The 22,784-nt window shown below is 38.6% G+C and overlaps 2 protein-coding genes and 1 long non-coding RNA gene across 11 annotated transcripts in view; 1 reads left to right on the forward strand and 2 right to left on the reverse strand.

Moving 5' to 3' along the window:
* The window catches only part of SYCP1 (synaptonemal complex protein 1), a 45,125-nt gene extending 43,021 nt beyond the window's left edge, over positions 1-2,104 (reverse strand). Inside the window, exon 1 of one of the 7 annotated variants that reach the window (XM_079979033.1) lies at positions 1,974-2,104. Coding sequence is in view for 1 of the 7 variants with exons in the window: in XM_079979032.1 (XP_079835158.1) it covers positions 1,187-1,210 (24 nt within the window). In the remaining 6 variants the exon portion in view is untranslated. Of the gene's footprint in view, positions 1-1,186; positions 1,217-1,642; positions 1,745-1,818; positions 1,843-1,946 lie in introns of those variants that run through there. The other 6 variants (XM_079979038.1, XM_079979034.1, XM_079979037.1 and 3 more) reach the window with 6 other exon arrangements.
* Positions 2,105-2,217: 113 nt separating this feature from the next.
* Positions 2,218-7,017, forward strand: LOC307218064. The gene is made up of 2 exons (XR_013839725.1): positions 2,218-2,343; positions 2,918-7,017. It is a non-coding gene; the product is annotated as an uncharacterized lncRNA (long non-coding RNA).
* Positions 7,018-7,139: 122 nt separating this feature from the next.
* LOC307217709 (bile acid receptor-like) lies at positions 7,140-22,394 on the reverse strand. 3 transcript variants are annotated; one of them, XM_079979461.1, is made up of 11 exons: positions 22,083-22,342; positions 14,615-14,792; positions 13,651-14,013; positions 12,643-12,783; positions 11,650-11,777; positions 11,461-11,565; positions 10,300-10,399; positions 8,870-8,998; positions 8,504-8,605; positions 7,951-8,064; positions 7,140-7,393 (listed from the first exon to the last, which is right to left on the reverse strand). In XM_079979461.1, the coding sequence occupies exons 2-11, from the start codon at positions 14,703-14,705 to the stop codon at positions 7,155-7,157; spliced, it is 1,512 nt and encodes a 503-aa protein (XP_079835587.1). In that variant the 5' UTR covers positions 14,706-14,792; positions 22,083-22,342; the 3' UTR covers positions 7,140-7,154. The 3 variants fall into 3 exon arrangements, with proteins under 3 accessions (XP_079835587.1, XP_079835586.1, XP_079835585.1); XM_079979460.1 differs by having other exon boundaries at positions 11,461-11,777; positions 14,615-14,722; positions 22,083-22,394; XM_079979459.1 differs by having other exon boundaries at positions 11,461-11,777; positions 22,083-22,393.
* Between the last annotated feature and the right edge of the window lie 390 nt (positions 22,395-22,784).

Raw genomic sequence — 22,784 nt, forward strand, 5'->3', positions numbered from 1 at the left:
CCTGTAGCCCTTGGTGCAACCTGAAAGCTGCATTGTGCTTAAGGAGCCTCCTTTTAATGTTTCCTAACTCCTCCCACATTCCATCTGAAGACTGATGAGATGCAGACTCAATCATTTCCATAGCCAACTTTTTTTCTCCCACCCACTCCGCTTTATTTATTATTGGTTTATTTATAATTGTAATTATTTATAAATTTTCTATACCACCATCTGAAGCATAGGAGCCAACTCCTAGGGACCAATACAACTTTGCGCCCCCCCAATTGAGCTCCCCCCCCCAATTGAACGGCATTGCCATTCAAAAGGTGTGGTTGCACTTCATCATGTGACTGATTATGCAGCGCGGGGCTTGCCTCCTCCCTCCCCAATAAAATTGGCACCCCGATCCAAAACTATCACAGCGTAGTTTACAATATAAAAACACAAAAATGCGTACTGTAATAACAAACAAAACCAATAGTTTAAAATGACATAGATTGTTTAAATGTGTAAATGATTAATAGTTCTGGGGAACTCAAAAGCTTGTAATGCACACTATTTTGTGATATTTTGATTGGGCTAATCAAAGTGTTTCCCTAATATGGATTTTGGAAATTTTCTTGTAGGCCAACATAGCTATATTTACTTTTTGTAAAATTATATATTTTGTGTTTGGAAAACAAGTCTTTTGTAATACTTATAAACTTTTTATTGTGACAAGTTGTATCAATTGATAGTGTTCATCATTCTCTATTAGAACATTGTAGATCTATTGAATTCACTGTACAGCACTATTACACTGTATATGAGAATTTAAAATGCATTCCTTGTGAATGATAATGATGAACAGAAATATGAAAACAGTTGGGCATAATAATATTTGCCCATAGTACCTCTATCTGAACCAAACAGTTGAAAATTTAAAAATATGGCTGCTTCCAAACAACCTATTTGTTGAGCATTCATCCTAATTTTGTGCCACCAGGTTAGAACATTGTCAAATCAAGGGTTATCCCACACTTTTCAGTACATTTTCCAATGATTTTCCTTAGTACAAAAAACAAATATTTGTGGGAAGTAGGTTTGCTGTGCAAGACCTCCCAATCAATGCTAATTGTGTGGTGTGAATTTGCAAGTAGGTATTGTATCCTACCAGAAAATAGTGAGTCTGAAACTTTTGGACCTTTAAGGTGGAAGTGCTTCAAACCTCTGTGAAAGCCATCTTTTCCATCAATTTCCATTCATCTTTTCCATCAAACCTTTTGCATATAACCTCTTGGTCCCCACATAATGTTGTAGCCTAAATGTCTCTGAAAGAACTCCATACCATATTTTCAGTTTACCAGTCTCCATCATTCCCTTCTTTGGTCTCCCTAACGTTATCTAGTTTGTGAAGCAACATGTACATGGACAGTGATAAACCATGAGATACTTCTACAGCAATTATATGTGACTTGTGAATCTTGCTGATGAAATCAGACTCAACTTTAAAGTTTTATATTCCAATTACTGTTGCAAGAAATGCAAAATAAAATAAAATAAAATACAGTAACACAGTTGAGGGTCATATGAAACAGCGCTTTCCCACACAAGACACTTTCTTGCATTTCACATGTGTAAACTACAGTGGCAAATATTAGATACATTTGACAATTCTTCCTACCACCCTATTACCAGCATTCACGCTTGCACACAAGTAGTGCAGGCGCTCCCCCCCCCTTTTTTTTTTTTGCATTTTGTAAAAACGACAGCAGCGCTGACTGCATCACGTTTTGCTGCCTGAAACTGCGAGTCAGGCGCGCAGATCTAAGAGGTGTTACCCTCCCCCTTCAGACGCACCAACTGACGCGAATGTGGGAGCTAAGACTGAGGGGGTAAGTGAGCCTGTACGAGCGAGAGTGCTATAGGCTGAGAAAACGAAGTGGAAGGACAGATATATGTGTATATGTGTGTGTGTGTGTGTGTACCTTCTATGTATATGTGTGTGTATATACCTTAACGCCTCAAACGGCTGTAGGAGTATACAGTACAAAGGAAAAGAAAAGGCGGGAAGAGTCCGGTAGTGGGCCGTGTGCAAAGGCGCGAGCTGGCGGGTCGGCAGTTTACTTTAACGTGTCCTCTCCTCTCCCTCGAGGGGGGCTCCATCAGGATTCCACGGCGTGAGCTGCCCCCTTCAGGGGGCGGGGGGGGAGGGGGAAGGAGCGGGATAAACTCCGCGATGATTTCGGCCCCTCAGGAAGGGGAACCACGTGCGCGGCCGGAACGTTGCTCCCCTGGGATGCTGGCTTCGCGCGCCCGCCGCCCCTTTCATTTGACCATATCCAGAGCCGGATTTAGGTTTGATGAGGCCCTCAGCTACTGAAGGTAATGGGGCCCTTTATATGTCCAGCTGTCCTTTGTCAACAACAAATTGTCGCTGTTTTTGAGTTGAATATATGCTATATGGTAATTTATGAACCTAATAGGTATCTAAAGCCATTTGCACATAACAAAATATGTATTTTATCAAAGTAATTGTAGAACTGAAATACAATTAAGAAGACGTATATTAATTGTTGTTTAGTCGTGTCCAACTCTTCCTGACCCCATGGACCAGAGCACACCAGGCACTCCTGTCTTCAAGTATTTTAATAGTGAACTACAATTAAGAAGTATATTAATAGTGAAATAATTATTAAGATCTAACTTAAAATGATTGGGGGCCCATTACTTACATCATAGGAGCCTACACAACACAAAACACTGTTGCAGTATGTAGGTTTTATTTTATTTGTTTTTATCTTTTATCGTTTTTTATCTTTTATCCGGAAATGTACATCCAGGGTTTTTTTTCCTTTAATTTTTTTTGGGGGGGGCGCAAGAGATTGGGGCCCTAAGCTATAGCTTGTTTAGTTTATACACCGAAGCAAATGACTGCACTATTTTTTTTTCTGTTTAGCGCTGCTTTGAATAGGCTCTCAGCGCAATCCTATACAGCTCTGCCCAGAAGTAAGTTCCGACCCTAGTGTGTAGAGGACTGCAGCATTCATCACATCTGGAGGCGTTAGCTTTCAGTGGAGCGCAGTGAACAAGGCCGGATCCCGGGTCAGAGAGGGACTTCCCCAAAGACCCTGTTCGCACAATGAAACCAATGGCAAATTGAATGGCAGGGGGGAAGTGAGTGTCAGAACATGGGCTTGCCCGGAGGGTTGCTTGCATCCAGTGTTAGACCTACTGACATTAAGACCCATTGAAATGAATGGGCATGACTAGCAGACCCATTATTTGCACTGCATTCTCTGAGTAGGAGGACCAACGCTGAATACAACCCAGAGTAGCCGTGTGTCTTGCCTTACATTGGACAGCCCTCTGTTTGAAAGGCTGTCCTCACAAAGTCAAGTTTAAAGTAAAAGGACCATAAAGGAAAACAAAGGCCTTGAAATTATCCATGAAGAGTTAAGCACCTGGACAGCAGACTGAGTTATTTTATTTGTTTGTTTGTTTGTTACAATTTATATACCGCTTGATTGTAAAAAGAAGAAGCAACAAACAACCTCAAAGTGGTTTCATCTGGTAACTATCACCCATATTTTGGTGAGATGTGTTGTATTTCTATTTAAATTTAATAACTTTTTATAAAATATAAATAGGCAGATGCAGATTTTAATGCACATCTGCATCACCTTTTGCACTCTTTCTTGTTACTGCACATGCAACCACCCTAGAGAGCTGCTGTCAGTCAGTTTAGGCCAGGAATGGGGAACCTGTGCCTTCCAAAGCTTGCTGGACTCTAAGTTCACCAGTGATCTCAGACTCTCAGCATGGCCAGTGATCAGTGGTAATAGGAGATGGAGAGCCCAGCAACATCTCTAGAGCCACAGATTCCTCATCCCTGGCTGTTGGCAGTGCTGAACTACATGGACCAATAGCTTGACTCACAAAAAGGCAGCATCCTATGTTAATAGTAATAATGTTTTTATTATTTAATACCCCACCCATCTGGCATGTTCCTAATATGCAACGCTGTCACTTTAAAACACTTTTAAGATTCAGCTCACTATCTCATCCAGAATGTAGTGGACAAAAGTGAAAATTAATTATTTCCCTTTACTGTTCTCATTTTTTTAGTGTTCATCATAACCAACTGTAACTATTGATATGTTTACATACCATGCTAGGTGGAATGTCCACATTGTTAGGATACTGATTTGTCTTCTCTGAACTAATATGTCAATGACAAAGATACCTTAAGTCAGCCTTCCCTAAACTGGTGTCCTCCAAATGGTAGGAACCACAACTCTCCTCAGCCACAACCAGTGGCTAGGGCTGCTGGGGGTTTTAATCCAAAACATTTAGGGGCGGGGGAATCAAGATTTGGGAGGGCTGACATGGCAAGGAATCAACCAATTGTGACATCCAAAAACATGCACATTGCATCTTTTATTAAAACTTCTCCACATCAGCTTCTTAATGCAAGGAGGAATGTAAGAGGGCAGATTTCACAGCCTGCACAAAGGCACAAAAGATCATGATTGGACTGTTTATTCCCCCATCCCTCCCATATTTAAAACAGAGACAGAGAGCTTCTAATTTCATTGGAACACATCATTTCCCCATTTTAAATTGGGATACCCATGAAATTCAGAAAACTAGTTTTAACGTTTAAAAAGCCAGGCAATCTAATTACTGCTCTCCTATATCACATATAATTCGATTCTAAAACTGGTGAGTAAACAGGACCACAGTCTCATATTTTAATCAAGCCATGCTGGGCAACACAATCATCTGTGTTAAGGGCCAAACTGGATGAAGATTTGTGCATTTATGTGTTTCTTACATAGGCGTTATATTTGCAGAAAATGGCATGGGGATTACTTTTGGGCTGGATCTAGACACATCAAAGAAGCATTTCAGTTAAACGCCTTTTAAAGTTTGTATGAGAAATCGGATTGGGAAAAATGGAACTCCACACTGCCATCTGGTGTCACAGTGTTAGAATGCCTAAACAACATATATAAAGTGCTTTTTATTTGCCAATGTGGCTGAGTCCTTGTTCTATTGAGTTGGAATCTGCATCAGACTTAACTTGGCTACTGTTTGCAGAAAATTGAAAGAGAGGGCTTGAAGCCAATTTGGCCTTCAGACTAAAATACTGGCATTCCTAAAGCTTGTTGCATGTAGACTAACATATAGGTCCCACTTAAACGACATCTTTGAATCTGGATGGATGAATGAGAAAATGGGATACTTGGAATAAGATCCAGGCTTAATTAGTCATTTATTTATGGCAAAGGTCTGTGGCAAAGGTCATATGATAAAATTGGGTCGTGGTTGTGGTTTTAATTTTCTTTTCAGTTTCATTTCTATAACTCTTTGGTATCTTTTTCTTTGTATTTTTAACAAAGCGTGATACAACTTTAAAGCAAAGGACCATCATGTTGGATGACTAATGATACATACAAAAAACAACTATCTTGCTGCAGAAGACCAGATTGATAGTGCATTTATTACACTTAAATATATATCTGAAAAATATAGACCTATACAAAATATTTCATGTATTAAAATATTAACTATATATTCAGATAAGTTATTTACATAATATTTTAGGTATGAAAAATAATTTTAAAATGCAAAAATAACATAATATAGAAATGCTGAGATTTTAAGCCATGTTTTTAAAATATTGTTCTAATATCAGGAATTTATATTTTGAAACTGATAGCTGAAATCTGTTTCAAATGTTTCCCACTACATTTGGAAATTCAGTGAACATTCCATTTCAGCTTGTAGCATTAACTCACTTCTAGTATGAAATTAAGTAAATTTCTACTTACACAATAAAGGTTTAGCTACACAGTTCTTTTGATTTTGATCCATAGCAGCAAAGGCACTGTACATCAACAAATTCACAGTTTTAAAGGTTTGTTTATAAGCATTCAGAAAAAAATACTGCAACATTTAAGTTTCAAGAAGACTAAAGCAAAACTGGTTCATTATGGTTTATATTTAGCAAAAGAACTGAAGCTGTGAAGAGATGTCCACAAAAACAGATGATAATGTTGAACCATATATTGTAGCAAATTGTAAACAAAGAATTCAAACATGCATGGGGTTTCACTAATTGAACATCCATCAAACTAAATTACCATTGCTTGATCTAAAGGGGGGAAATACATAAAATAATAGCAGATATAGTGAGTTATCTTTCCTGTGCATCCTGTAACTGTTGTTACTGAAAAATTTAATCAAGGACCAACATCTGGACTTAGTACTGGTTATTCTGGCTGTTCCTCAACTAGACTGGCAAGTAAATAAAAAGATATAACTACCAAATTAAAATTTTGGTCTAAACTATAATCAATTAACTATAATCAGTTTGTGGGTTACCAGCTATCCTGGGTGATTATAATTTACTACTCTTTTTCAAAATTGTGTGATATACTAATTACATAACCAATCATTTCAGTATTTTGTTCTCTAATGGTTATTAGTTAACTTTAATGTTTAATTGCTTATAACTTTGACAAACAAGATGGTGAGTGTTGTGATGTGAATAATGTGGTTTGGAGACATGTACATGTTTACAACAGAAGCACCAGGATCCACTTCAAGTCACTGAGAAAGTTATGTGGTCATAATAGTTGCAGTATCCATCTAAGCCATAATAGATTTCTTATGGACCATCAGAGCATACATATGTGTAGGCTTGAGAGGCCAGGGATCCAGTTCCCTGCTCAACTTCCCATAGTCTTCTGTGTGCTGCCCTATATAAAGGATTTTTCTGCTGTCAACTGTTCTCCCACTCATTTAAAACCTTCCTGGGCAAAGAAAGATATACTTTCTAGAGGTGTCAAACAGCACATGTAAAGAACTTGATCCATACCATTTTAAGTTTGTCTTCCAGATACCCTTGCAATTGTGGCAATAATGTTATATAGGTTATACATGCTCTGATACCTTTTCAACTGCAACAAAAGTGTGTGTGTTTATAACACAAATGGTATTTTCAATCCTCTCACCAACTGATCTATCTAGGCTTTGCAGCACAGAATTTTTTTTTTAAAAAAAAAGAATATAGCCATTTAACATAAATGGGATTTTTTTTAATACAAGCACAACAATTGGGAAAGAGCATATTTTGAGGAAAAAACAACAACTTAAGTGTGTGACAACTTAAGTAATTGGCAGATTGTTTAATGCAAGTCCCATATTTCACAAAGTACAGGTATCCGCTTAGGATCCCTTGTTCTCCAGGTTATTAGGACTTCTGAGTGATTGTGATTGAGGGTTCTGAGTTCAGTGAGTCGCCCTATGAGACGGGCAAAATGTTGTGGTTCTTCAGGGTGATATATCTTTGAATACTTGTACAGAATTCCTAAAAAGGGTTCCTGGAGTTTCTCCACATGTTGTTTGTTTTTTAGGAGTGGACGATCTGAAAAAAAAGGAAAATTAAAATTACATGATGCTATGCAGAACTCAAACATATATTCTCCCAATGTGGTCATGATGACATAAAATTATTGAATGTTATGTTATTTCCGATCCCCATGAGCTTGCACTTATGTAAAATATTTCTGTAAAAAAATATTTTTAGCACTAAAAATGATCAGGATCTGATAGCACAATTTTCTGTCTAACTACTCAGAATTGTCCTTTGGAGTTTATTAGTGCTTATTTCTAGGTAATGCTGCAATCCTATACCCGTTTACCAGAGGGTAAATGCCATTAATTTCAGTAGGTGGTATCCAACTCCGTCCAACCACCTGTGAAAGAAAATTCTGCTTTCTTCTGCCCCTGCAACCCTCTGTGCACCCCCAGAGGATCCTCTTAAGCAGATCAGTGCAGATTTACTAACATGTAAGTTCAGTTGCAATCAATGGGACTTACAACCAAGATATTAAACCTTGAAAGTATAAATACTTTGATATAATTTTCTTTGACACTATTCAGTTTTAGTATTTAAACACTGTGTGTAGTTGCTCTATATACCTGAAAAAAACACAGTAGTTGCAACAAGCAATGCATACTCTCTCTCTGTCACATTGAGTTCTCCCATGCTCCTGTAGAAATAAAATAGTGCAGTGATAAACTCCTCAGTGATACCTGGAAAAAAACCAGAAGATATCAGATGGTAGCTAGACAACATATAATTGACTTATTTTTAAGATTAGATAGCATATATAAGATACATATAAGATTTTAGGTCAAGCCACTCAGAGGAAAGGGAGTGGAGATAAAATATTAATATGCGAGAAAATACCAGGGTGCAGAATTAAGTTTTATCAGGCATTTAAATATATTAGTGGAAGAAGTCACAGATGTCAGGGTGCAGAGAGATGAATCTAGAACATTCAAGAAATGCAGTCTAAAGTGACTAATCAACAAGATTGATAGTCTACTCAGCAGTCTATTCAACAAAATAGATAGTCAAAGAGGTATTCTGGCTGAAAATCAAAAGTATCTTGCTATTAAAAAATAAGTAATCCAGTAAGGAATGATTTAAAAATTTACTAAAATTATATTTGTGGGACAGCTCAGTTACCTGTTGTAGTAGTTGATGTTGGGCTTTCTTCAGTATGAGACAGTCCTAAGTAAGTACTTTTATCTTGAGCACATATAGCATTGGCAGAAAATTTTACTTGACCTAGAGCAAGAGAAATGAAAGTCTATAAGAGCAGATTTTCCCTTTTAAAGTTACCTTATGATTATCATATTTTTAAATTTGTGTCACAATGTATCATTTGATAAAGTGAGAAAGAAGAACCATTTATCCCAAGGAAAAGTCATGTTTGGGAAAGGCCTTAGGGTAAGCCATATTCCACCTCATCAAATGCATATAGTGAAGTGATCATGGCAAGCACGTATACACATGAATTTATTAAGTTCCTCTAATGCTAACATAACTTACTTTCATGGAATGATGACTGGCATTCAATCCCTTGCTCATTGTATATCTGGGCAGAACGTAAAAACATTGTTTCAATTGTGGAGCCTTTCAACAATGCAATCTGATCATCACTGGCTAAACTTTCGAACCCTATAGAGAAATGAATAGGTAATCAAATTACATTGATTTTTGATGGTAGGTATATATCTGAAATTTGACAGATCTTTACTTATATAAGCTTTTTAATCTTGCAAAGAATACATTTTTTTGAGAATCAGATCTAAAGTTTGAAAAGTCCAGCTACAGATACTCCCAATTATATCTTTTAATAATGATACATTGATTCAAAATGTTTCAGGTTTTAGCAAAGGTGAGGTAGGAACTTCTATTGGATCTGGCCATTTTCCCACTAAAAATCCTCTATCTTATGCTGCTTTTCTCTTCACTGTGGAAAAAAGTCCTTAGACTTTTAATGTCACAGTGCTATCATACTCTTTCAGTTAAGCAGTACTGTAATCTATAAGCTTTTTAGCATTAATTCAAAGATACCTTTTAAAAAAGTAATAATAGGAGTTATAAAATGGTGTCCACTGCAAAGGTAAATGTGTGCCAAGCTGTGATAAAGTTTGCGTTCTCAATACATCACTGGGTATATCAAAACAATGTAGCTTTAAAGAGTCAGAAAAAAATCCCCTAAGGCTCCAGACACCAACCCATTTTGGCCAGTGGAAACATTTGGAATGTTCATAAATGCCTTGGGTGCCAGTCACAAAATGGCTTCCTTGAAGGCATAGCTAAACACAAAATGGCTGCCATGTCTAAAAGAGCACAAAAAGAGACAGGACCACAAAAGGTTGCAGATATCAGCCTTGCCACATAAATGGGGAAAAGGCACTTATATCAGCCATTTCTGCAGTCACAGATAAAAGCTCTTTGCAGCTCTCCTCTGTTCAGAACAGAAATAAGGGTGGGTGTTTAATGTTGATAGCCAGTGAAATGTGGGCATGTCTGAAAGGGCATGTTCAATGCAAGAGAGGCTGAACCAATGTAAACAGGAGCAGAACAGGAAAAACAGTCTTGCAGTCTGGATTTTGAGGGGATATATAGAGACCTTATGTGGGCACCATAGGAGGTATTGGTGGGGGCACCTGTGCCATTATATTTATTCGTAAAATTTGTATATCACTTGATTTCTGTTAATTGCATCTCCTGCACTAAGGTATATACATTTGTGGAGATATCACTACCCTTCCATTATTTCAACAACAGCAGTGGACTTTCTGAGAAGAAAAAAATTGGAATAAGCACTGGGAAAAGAAGAAGGGTTGCAAATGGATGATGATGATATGTGCTCACACACCCAGCCCAATAAAATGTGAGTGGCATGGCAGTTCCACGCTAAATGCATAGTGTGGAAGCACCCCAAGAAAATTTCCTGTGGAATGCATTACCTGGAAGTCTTTTTGTAAAATCCACTAGTACCTGGACATGAACCATAGCTGTTTCTGAAAGATGTAGGAAGTTCTCTTCAGCATTGGCAGTTTCCTGCAACTAATTAAAAACATGTACCGGTATTTACAAGATAAACCAACAGAAAGTTAGAATTTTTTTTAATTCATAAAATTTATACGCTGCTTGATTGTGGAAAAACTTCAACATGCTTTACAAAAAAGATCAAACAATGAGATTGGCAGTAAAAACAGTTTAAATATGTTTAAAACATTTTTTTAATACAATAAACTAAAAATAGATTAACACACAACACACTACATATCTGGGTAGGTATACAAAAATGTCCTTAAAGGTAAAGGTAAAGGTAAAGGGACCATTGACCATTAGGTCCAATTATGACTGACTCTGGGGTTGCGGCGCTCATCTTGCTTTATTGGCTAAGGGAGCTGGCGTACAGCTTCCGGGTCATGTGGCCAGCATGACTAAGCCGCTTCTGGCGAACCAGAGCAGCGCACGGAAACGCCGTTTACCTTCACACCGGAGTGGTACCTATTTATCTACTTGCACTTTGACATGCTTTCGAACTGCTAGGTTGGCAGGAGCAGGGACCAAGCAACGGGAGCTCACCCCGTCGCAGGGGTTCGAACCGCCAACAGGCACCAAAAAGTGTACAGTGAAGGTTCCTGCCTAATGTTAATAGGCAGGGAGTTCCAAATTGTAGCTGCTGCCGCACTTAAAGATTGATTTTTTTACAAATGCAGAACAGGTATTATGTGGCACCTGTAACAGTGCTGGTTCTACAGATAGAAGCAGTCAAGTGTGCATATATGGCATAAGGTGATCTCGCAGGTTAACTGGTCCCAAGTTGTTACGGCCTTTATATATTAATAGTAACACATTGAACTTGGCCCAGTAGCAAACTGGCAACCAGTGCAGATCTTTGAGCACTGCTAGTGTATGCTGACAAGGCCCCACTCATGTCAGCAATTGTGCTGCAGCCTTCTGCACTAACTGCAGCTTCTGGATCAAGTGCAAAGGAGGCCCCACATAGAGCACATTGCAGTAATCCTGTCTGGAAGTAACCAAGGCATGAACCACTGCAGCCAAGCTTTCCCAGGCCAAAATTCACATTTGCTATATTGCTGTTTATGAACACATACAAACTTCTTTGCTTCCTCCAAGGGAATTGTGCATTTTTGATGGGCAGCCAAAATATGGTCAATGAGCTGATGTTCTCCAGGAGTCAGTTCCATTCGCTCCTGCACCTTAGAAAGAAAGATGTGCATGTCTTTAAAGCAAAATACAACAGTTAAAATACAACAATCAAAATTATTTTTAAAATACCCTACTTTTAAAGGTTTTGTTGTAGAGGATACATGCTTGTTGTCCACTCCCTCAACTTCCATTTTGATGCTACAAAGGAAGCTACTCTTCTTTCTGAGGCGTTTTGATTTACACTGGACTTCTGTTAGTAGACCTGTAAAAAATGTAAACCAGAGGGGGAAACAACAAGTTCCAGAAAGGCATTGATTTCAAGCATGTTCCCTTGCAGAACATTTAACAGTATATTCCTAGCCATGACTACTCTGAGGGGTAAGGCTGCAGAGAGGTTGGTGAAGTGCAAACACACCAGCAGGAGCACTGGATTGGCTCCACTGGTGCATTTGGTCCATGCCTACTGCCTCATCCCTCTTTCTCTCCTGGTAAGCAACAGCAACAGCTCATATAGCACCCCCAACAACCCACTTCTGCCTGATCCTATACAGAACCCCACTTCTGATGACAGCCCTAGTCTTCTTAATCTAGTCAGTGCTAGAATAATAGTTCTGGCATCCACCATTTTAATTTTCAATAAAGCCCTCTGTGTAGCATGGCTCAGGAGCTATGTGAATAAATAGAAGCTGCCTGCTGTCTCATATCAAACAGAATGCTGCCACCAACTAAGTCTTCTAGAGTTCAAGTTCACCCATATAGGAGGGAGGCTATCAGAGGTAGAGAACACTTTGTGAAGGTCCCACTGTAACCAGCCCTGTTCATACACCCAGACCTGGTTAGCTTCAGCAGTTATTAAATACCTTTATACCATGAGATCAAGTTTAGAAACATGTTTCTAAGTACTGATACCTAGCAGAGGTGGAATTAATACCAGATGTACTCTAAAGACTAGGAAACTATTCTCTTAGTGAACTCCCCCCACCCCACATGCACACACACAACTTCGGAAGGAATACCTTTAAACATGGCAGGAAAGGAAAATTCCTTGCCTTTAAACATGGCAGGAAAGGAAAATTCCTTAACTCAGCAGCATGCCAGAATTTTTTTGTTGTAATTTGGGCACTCACATTCAGCCAGCATTCCCACAGCTTTACATTTCTTTAGGCGACACTCCTGACACTTCCTCCTCATATACATATCCATTTCACAGTGGCCACCATTCTTGCATCTGTAGATGGCGTTTTTCGTGATGCTACGTCGAAAAAATCCTAGCATACACATTTAGAACAATGAGCATAAAAATGAGAAATGATACAGCTGATAAGACAGCCTGTTGCCCTCGCATGCAGTAGAGGATACTGTCCTGTCACCATTGTTGAAGTAAGATTTAACTGCCAGTTAAATGGACTACCACTCTCATCATCCCTGGCCATTGGCCATGCTGGCTGAGGCTGATAGGAGTTGGAGTCCATTAGCATCTAGATTCCACCAAAACATCCTTCTTCTTAGCCCTTCATTTGTAAGCCAGAGCCTGGGACTTTACTGTCCAGGGTATCCCCATGGAAACCCATGCTGTTTGTCCTTTGGAACATAGACAGTTTCCTTATACTGAGTCATATTAGTAGTCCCTCTGATCCTGTGCTGGGTGGCATCTATTCTCTAGTATTTCATATAGGATAGAATTGCCATATTGACACCAGCTTTTGGAGCTGTTTCCACTAATTTTTCCATCGCATTGTCATACATCCAGGTTTTCCCTGACATGTTGCCAATTCAGCAAAATTCCCCCCTGACACCATTTTTACACCCCATAACCAGGACATATAAGAAATTTTCCTGATGTATGGCAAGCCTAATACAGGATATTCCTAGGCTGACTTCAAGATGCTGGAGATTCAACTTGGCACCTTCTGCATGCAAAGCAGATGCTCTGCTACTAAGCTACTGCCCATATCAAAGTTGGGTGTCTATCTTACTACCAGAAATGTAGTCCAACAACATATGGAAGGCCATAGGTTCTCTATCTCTGCCTTATGCACTAGACCTTTCTCCCCAACTTTAACTTTGCACTAGACTTTTCTCCCCAATTTTAACCAGCGGACATTCTCTGATTCACAAAATTATTTCCCCATTACCTTTGCAGCCTTCACAGGTGAGTGCGTTGTAATGATATCCTGAAGCCTTGTCCCCACAAACCACACAGAGCTCTTCCTGTCCCTTTATTCGCAAGGCAGAGTGACTAAGCCTGGGTCTTTTCTGTCCAAGATATTCTCCCCCATCATTCTGGGCACCCATGCAGGTGGGCTTACTGAGTTCACAATTGCTGATGATGTATTGCCCATCACTGTATTGAGAATCCAAGTTGTATGTGCTGTACTGTGTTTGGGGAGATGGAGTCTGTAATGCTGCAGGAAACTGAATGGTTGAATACTGACAATAAGGAGCAGCTTGGAAGTCAAGATCTTGAAGTGGATAACTGATGTGTTCTGGGAAGGCATCTAGATTATTTTGAAAAATCACATAGAAAACAGTGGATTAGTGTAGGATTTTACATCTCTAAATTATAGAATATAGTATAACAGAATTGTTTGTAGAAGGACACCCTATGTATACAGTTCTGCTGACAATATTATCCTTGATTGGAGGGTTTACTGTTAATTTTTTAAAATGTCAATAATAATAATAATAATCATACTTAAATTATTTCTACCCCGCCAATCTGGCTGGGTTTCCCCAGCCACTCTGGGTGGCTCCCAACAGAACGCTAAAAACAAAATAATATAATACAGGTATATATCTTACTTTATTAAATATATAATATAAAGGCCACAACTGGTCTTAAATTGTTTGAATATATCTTCTGAGAATGAAATTCACTGCTTAAGTGAACTTCAATGCATCCACACTGGAGTAGGTTTTTGGATCTTGTACTGTATATCTTTATGTCACCTGAGGGAATTATTTGATCCCCTCAATGTTGAAATGGCACACTGGATGGCTTTGAATTGTCCTTCATGTATCAAACATATATTTAACAACTGTAGAAATTCAGTTCATACACAGAGAGACATGTGGATAATTGCCTTTTGCTTAACTCACCATAATACTGGATTGGGTCACTAAGGCAGTACCCATCGGGTATGGTCACAAAGGTATTTGCCATAGTCTGCTCTAGCTCCCACTGCTTCATTCAGTTCGGAATGTTACCTGCTTTCAAAAAGCTTCTAGTTACTTTAAATTGAAGAGTCAAGATGTTGTCAAAAGATAAGATTATTTCCTGAAACAATTTATTGGAGGAAAAGGAGAAATAGTTAGAAAAACTCTACAGAGTGCAATAGAAATATTATGTTGTGTTAGTACAAATACAAAGTTACTAAGGATCTGATTCTGTTGAATCTACTGTTCCATTAATCTTACTTGTTTTAAAGAGAATCCACATTTCTATTAATACTTACCCTCAAATATTCTCAGTTCTCACTTCAGCTATTAGCCTGGATCCTGACGGCCTCAGAATGTCATTATTTCTCAGTAGGAATGCAGTTGCTGGGAAATTACTTTTCTACATTTATTATTTCCTTTGCAATCAATGAAGATCTACAAGGCCTGTATTTTTAGTGTCAGGTAAGTAGGGTGGCCATGTGTCCTACCTAAAAGAGGACAGCACCCTATATGAAGGGCAACCTAAGGACATCTCTGTGTTTGACAATACCTTCTATTCAGTTTCATAAGGTGGGAGAGCATCTTGCCCATCAACTTAGTTAACTGATCTTAGTTAACCTTTGGATCACCTGGGCACAATCTTCTCCATTACTGTGATATACATTTTAAAAATAAATTATAGTAATCTTGTCTAAATTTGCATCTATGTTTATAAATGGCACATGCACGTTTTATGCAAATCTATTCCCTTTTTTGACATCTTCCTAGTATTGGATTATTTAATTTCCACGAAAGGTTTATGATCAGTATTTGTTTACCTTGCTTGAAAGATCAGGTAGAAAGTTTGTTCTACAATGTTACTTCTCTCTCCTAATTGTTCTTCAGCTGATTATACCTCAACCATTTTGTTTCTGTCTGCCATTACTGAGAACACTGTGAGTGCAATAGTTTAAGCTCTCTCTGGCCTGACTGAGGGTGGACCGTGTGGGTGGATAAGGTTGATAAGGTTCTGCAAATCTCACTGAAAAGTCTCACAAGAACCTGAAATTTCAGATCTCATGATATTTGTGCAAAAACATCCACACCTGGGGCTTTTAGCATTGCTGTTTGGATCTACTGCATTAGGAGGGAGGTGGACAGGTGAAATGAAGAAAAGTAATGGGATAATTGCCAAAAATATATATAACAACAATACTGTGTAGAAGCCCCTTAAAAAACTTAAGAACTATGCGGAAATATTTGTCTAAAATTATCCCTAGCCTAATGAATCTAGTGGCTTCCACTAGTAAATTGAAAAAGGCTCAACCCTAGCACCATCATCCCTTCAAAGCCCAAGGAGCATCAACATTTGCATCCTTTCATATGTACCCTGAGAACATGCCAGTTACTGCAAGCCCAGAAAGAAGTAGTAAGAATGGCTAATTTATATGCAGTACATGTAAAAAACTAAGAGAAGACAGATAAAGAGATCAGTTGTCTAGAATGGGAATGAGCAATGGAAGATCATCCTCCCTGCCAGCACTGCCCTTGGCTCCAACAGTGATCTATAAAAAAATATATAACATGCTACTTCTCAACAATCTCTACCAGAGACCTCTCCTTCTGAGCTGGGTGACTTGTCAGAGAGTTCAAATAGCACATGATGCAAAATAGTGTCTGTATCCTGAAAAGATCACAAGTAAAAGTTTGGAGTTTTTGGTATATATTATTAGATTAGTTATTAAAGATAAAAAATAAACATTAAACTTAAGCAAAACAAAATTAGTATCTGAGATTAAACAAGATGAGATCTTCCCATTTGCTAAGGAGGCAGAATGAAAGATTTCCATGGATTAATGTGCTTGTTAAAGAACTGAACTGGATAACTTCTGTACATATTTAATACATTTTTGGAAATGGGTTAAATGCCATTTTCATACATTTACAGGGAAGAACGTTATGCCTTACAGTGATTTGTACAATGCATGCCTGAAGCAAAATCACAAAGCATATTTCTGGGGAGAAGCACTTTCCAAAGTAAAAAGCCAATGAAAACAGTTCAATAAAACCCCAAGGAAACAGATAAGAACACAGGGCCATCTAGACTAGAGAGCTAGTGCTGATAATATACTTTTGTTTTTCCTCAGTGAGAGGCTGATCCTACTGATGTGAAATCATGTGGGAAATGTTTTTTTGCAAGAAAAACTGTGAACAGGAGACTATCTTTCCAATCCTTTTTGATAGTATCTATAAGGATTTTGAATTCCAGTGTGGGGAGTCACTTGGATTCTTCATAAATATTCTTCAATGAATAAAAAAATGTTAGGTTGCAATTGGCCCTTTCTAGACCATCTATTTTCTCTGTCTATTGCTCTTCTGGCAGTGAAGCCTCTGACACTGATTGACTGAGCTGATGTTTAGGCTCAGAATGTTCTGTTGCTCTGGACACTAAAGAGTTTGCAGTTAAGATCCTGTGAGGGAAGCCAATGTTGTCAGTTTGGAACTACTAAACCTTACAAAAAAGTACAGTAGGCTGAAGAGTTGGGAGAGGTCTGGTGTGTGTGGAAGCTGAGAGATAGCTTAGAGACAGAAGGCTCAGAAGCATGGAGGCTAAAGGGAAGGTGCAGTTCAGAATGGACTTAGAAAGGAACCTGAAGGAACCTGAAGGGTTCTTAAAGAAAAATATCAGAGGAGATGGAACGGAGGAAAAGGGAGAAGTGACAGAGAAACTTGGCAGTGCTAAAATAAGCTACAAATGACAAAGGAAGAAAACAGGCAGCTTCTCTCTCTCTCTCTCTCTCTCTCTCTCTCTCTCTCTTCCTCCCTCCAACCCAAAGGCCACTTTCCCTCTTGGCCAGCCCTCTAGGGGCTGCATGCAGTGAGTATGCCCCCCACCACTCAGGCACACAGCCCCTCCTCCACAGCCGATTCACTGGGGAGTGGCGTTATTGCCCCTTCTCCACTTGATCTGTCTAATGACCAGGAATATGCCTCCCCATGAGGGCATCGGGCTTTGCTCTACCCAGCACTGTATCGCCTTTCCTTTTTATTTTATTTTTATGTTTTGCCAGTGCTAATTAATGGGGTCTTAGCAGAGAAGGAAAAACATTTTGGGGCATAGATCAGGCACCTGAACTGGAGTTTAGCCATCTCTGGGTTAGATCCTGATGAATGTATTCTGCCATTGGCACATGAAAGCTTATACTAGCCATTACGGTGCTACAAAATTATGTTGCTATTATGTTCTGGCAATTCTAAGGATGTAGCAAAAGGCAGAAGCAAAAAGAAAATTGGGGGGAGGGGGTTGAATTTCTCTGATCAGCCAATACTTTGTCTCCAGACCTCTTGTTTTAATGTGGTTTGTACAGCAAGGATTGCTGGAAGGGCAGAAAAAAATGTCTCATGGCCTGTTCAATTTTATTTACAGATTTCTAAAAAGACATTTTTCTGACATGTTCCTCATCCAGACATCCCACCCCCCTTCCACCACAGAGCAGGAAAAGGTGAAATTGTATAGTATGTCAAGAATGCTGCCACTTGCTATCTCTGTTTGTAAATGTTTGTTCAAAATAGAAGTGCCTTGATGAATCATGCAACCATTATCAATGGGATCAGTTGAGCATGTAATCAGCAAATATGCACTTTAAATGGAGCATTGTGTGATTTAAATTACATCATAGTTTTGAATATTGCTTTGAGGGAAATGTTGCCCTTCCTTTAACCAATTCCTGAACAAAATAAAAGAGATAGCAAGGAACTAATTCAGTCACAAAAACAAATCCTTCCTCATTCTCCTGCCTAGGATTCCACTGCTGCCTTCACTGCACACAAACCACAGTGCGTATTCTTCATAACAGGCATGTACTGAATCATGCTGTGTGGTTATATATTATGATATACATATTATATTGAATGCTAAATAGCACTATATTTTTGTATGATTAAATGTAACATGAAAATCATTGGTAATTTAAAAAAATGCAATAGTATATTCTGAACCCAGAAATAAAGTGAGCACTGAACACTTTTAGAGGTATAAACATCTACTGAAAAATCTCTACTTTAGCCTGTGTCTTTTTTTAATAATAAAAAAGTCTAATTGTAGGAGGGGAGGCAGCTGGAGATGTGAAAGGGAGAAAATGGAAAGAGCAAAAATGGAATTGGTTGATAGGGAGTGCATTAGAGAAAGAATTAGAGTGAGGTGAGTCTCTGGCCTCACGTACTATACTTTTGGCTTGGACCCTGCTCACTGCTTGATGCAGCCCCTGGAAATTCCCTTCTGTGAAATTCAGCCTTTGGGCTAAAATAGGTTTCCCACCTTTGATTTAGATTGAAAATGTGAGTAAATGAGCTAAACCTGTGTCTAGACTGGCACAGTTAGTTTGTTCTGCATTAGCTAAGTGCCAGTTGTCAACCCATGCATTCTGTGTCACAGGTTAGTTGCATATTTAATGTGTGCAAATGTACAATGGATATAATTCCTTGTATTTTCCCGTCTTCAGGGGAGTGTAACATTGCATATATTGCCAAAATGACATTGTCCATTCACAAAAGGGAAGTATAATCAGATTTGGTACAAGAGTACAAAAAAAAATTTAGGGCCCCTTCACCCCCTGTCATAGAATTCCAAAAACAGCCCAGTAAGGACTGGGTATGCTCAACTGCCATGGAATGCTGATTGATTTTTCTGTTTCTGAAACGATTATTCTGGACCCAGGCCAGTAGAACTTATATATGAGTAAATGTAAGTAGGATTTGGTTTGTCACAGTGCAAAATACTACTACTACTACTACACCAGGAATGTGTAAGGAACTTTACAGAGTGCAGCAGGACATATCCCTGACCTATCCCTGATTCCAGGGAAATAACAAAGGAACAAATTCACAGCCATAGTGCAAAAAAAAAAAAAAGTAAAATGAAATCCTGTACAGGTGTTAATATTAATATGTGTTCAAAGGTAAAATCTAACCATATGGCCACAAAATCACAGTGGAATCCCTTTGGAGAAAATACCAGTTCTAACAAAGACACTGCTCAGCTGCTAGCGTATTATTAATGGCAAAAAATATGCAGTGCTTGCTCTATTACAGCATATAGATCATAGGTCTTGCAGGACACCCTCCAGGGAGTACTTCAGAATGTTTGAACCGACAGTATATTAACATTTATCGTAAATATTTTGACAGTTATGTCAAAAGGGAAATTTCTTCACCAGGAAGAATTTTAGGAATTCAAGCTGAAAGTCTTCTCACATTTCTGAAGTGCACTCATATCCTGGGAAAGAATATGAGGTTGCAGGGCAACTAGATTTAGGCAGTAGATTTTAACCTTCATTTGGATCCTGTCCTAACCTTTTCCTCCACTCCACATACTGAAACTCTAAATCATGGGTGGGCCAATATTAACTAACTAATGCATGCTTTTGCATGCATTATCTTTTGTTACCTTTTGCTGCTATCAGAAGAAAGATCATGCTATAATTCAAATATTTAATCGTACAGAGAAATCTTTCATACTTTCAAAAGCCTGGAACCATAACTCGAAGTGTGCCTGTAGTTTAATAAGCTTCCAGCTAAGGTTGGTTCTTTCTTAACAGAAAATACCACAACAGAAATATCAAGTGGAACGGTTAAGGGTTTTTGTTTTGTTTTGTTTTCACTGCAAACAAGACTCAATTTATGCAAGTAAATACCTCCAGGAAACTGAATAAATCCTGTGCATTGATCATCATGTATGGCAATCACATACACATTTTTTGTGTACAGTGGTGGGAAACAATGCAAATTGTGGCCTACTAGTGTGTATACAGACCCATCAAAATACATTTGTGTGTTATCATCACACAGCATATGGATAATATTGTACGATTTTGCCATGTTTGAAATGATCCTAACTGGGCCTTACTTCCAAGTAAATGTGCCTGTGATCAGAGATCCAACTCTTAACAAATCTCTATATTATTGGCATCTACAACCACAATGCATTCTGAGATGCATTCACAGTAACAGAAGGGTTTTGTAAAACTTTGTCCAGTTACCTTTTCAATTCAGTGTAACAGTAACTCCCTCATTCCAACAGCACAAGGATTTCTACTTGTACAAAGGAACTTCTTTCTTTGTGGGCCCCTTAAATCTGTTCTGGGGGTTCACCAACGTTCCAGAGTAGACTTGAGGGAGGTGCAGGGAAAGGAGAGGGTGGCAGAATTTTCAGTTGCACAAGCATAAATCCTTGTGCTGATGGAATGAGAGAGCTGAATATCTCCCAGTGTCTCCACTAGTTCTATCCTGAATACATTGATATATTCATTTTATATGATCTAATTGTACTTTCAGGTTGCCGTTCTTTTTTACTTGTGACAATAATGCTAACTGAGCATGCCTGGCACCCACAATTCACGTGGCAACTATACTTACATCTCTGTTGACTACTCCTAGCCAATGGACTATTAGGTTCATGAAGGGTGAAAGAGCTATTGTGGTGCAATTTTTTTTTAAAAAAATGTTAATTTTCCTTAAAATGCACTAGTTTTCCTTCCACTGTACAGTATTTAATAAAAAGGAAATTATTATGGTGTGGTAACTCACTTCTTCAGAAACTAGTGCATGGCAGGTTATTTCAGAGCAAATGAACCTAGGGGGCAACTTTTCAAATTGCCGCTGTAAATTTAGTGATCAGCAGCAATTAGCAGGTAATAACATTTCCTTGCTGACAGGATGATCTTTGGGGGAAGAGTCCTTGGGGGAAGTCTTAGCATACGTAATAATTTAGTCCCTGACTATACTCTTTATTAAAGACCAAGCTATTGCCAATGGGGCTAGACTGCATGCCTGACCAAACACTTTTTTTTCAGAATGTTACCGTAATTTCATTTCGTTAAAACCCAATAAGCACCTGTCCATTTTAGATGACAAATATAACTACCAAATATCTCATTCTAAAAATACTAATACTAAAACTTCATAATTTCAAAATTCATCACACATTAGCTAAGTTGCAAAATCCAATTCTCATGTAAAATGAAAATTTTATTGAACTATTAAAATGATTCAAATGCAGTGTGCAGGTAATATCTTCTAGTAGGTATAAATCTAATATGTGCCAACAACCTGTGCATGCTAAAACAAAATAGGCTCTGCTCTCATTACAGACAGTTAAACGTTCTGCTTGTAGACTAATATATACAGTAAATGACACAGCACTTTAGACCAAGAAAATAAAGCTTTATGGTGGTGGGAGGGGGAAAGAACATATCAAAAATAAAGCGTTAGAAAGTAAAATTAACTGTTCAGGTGCATATTTCATTATAATTAGCGCTGCATTTAGAAAATCAAATGCCAAACTTGACATAATCATCACATCTCCCAAGTATAGTCGTATGTCAAGACCAGACAATCCTAAGGCATTTACAAAAGACATTAAAATACTTACAGTGCCTAGTTCCAAGGAGCTGTTTTCTTATAGTTCCCCTTTGGGGTGCATCTGGAGCACAGAGAGCCTTTTCTGTATTTATCAGTTTCTTTGCATTCACATTGGCTCCAAACACTTTGCAGAGCAGCGCTTCACTCTATCTGAGAGACACAAACTTCCCACACAGCCGTTCTGAGGGTCAAAGCAAGGGCAGCAGCAAGACCACATAAATCAAATAATAACTGAATAATCAGGGACAGAGGCCATTGGGACCCACACGTCACATTTTCCCAGCAACCTCTCTACCCAGTTCTCTAGCAAACTTTTTTTTGTTGTCCCGGTTAGAGTCTGGCATTTCCTCATTTTGATTGCTTCACATTTGACAATCTTCACAGTGCAAGGACCACTTAATTGAAAGAAAAACAGCAGTCATTTTACAATGTGAAACATGGTGAAGTGGTTAGTGTATTGAACTCTTGACCAGGGAGGTGGACTTATTGAGCACATAGTAACTAGCTGAAACCAGATAGCTAAACACTATCTCTTGGCTCCTCAGTGATTTAGATCAGGCTTCCTCAGCCTCGGCCCTCCAGATGTTTTGAGACTACAATTCCCAGCATCCCTGACCACTGGTCCTGCTAGCTAGGGATCATGGGAGTTGTAGGCCAAAAACATCTGGAGGGCCAAGGTTGAGGAAGCCTGATTTAGATGCTGCTGTTGCCA

The sequence above is a fragment of the Podarcis cretensis genome (assembly GCF_951804945.1).
Source record: "Podarcis cretensis genome assembly, chromosome: 6".
Taxonomy (NCBI): domain Eukaryota; kingdom Metazoa; phylum Chordata; class Lepidosauria; order Squamata; family Lacertidae; genus Podarcis; species Podarcis cretensis.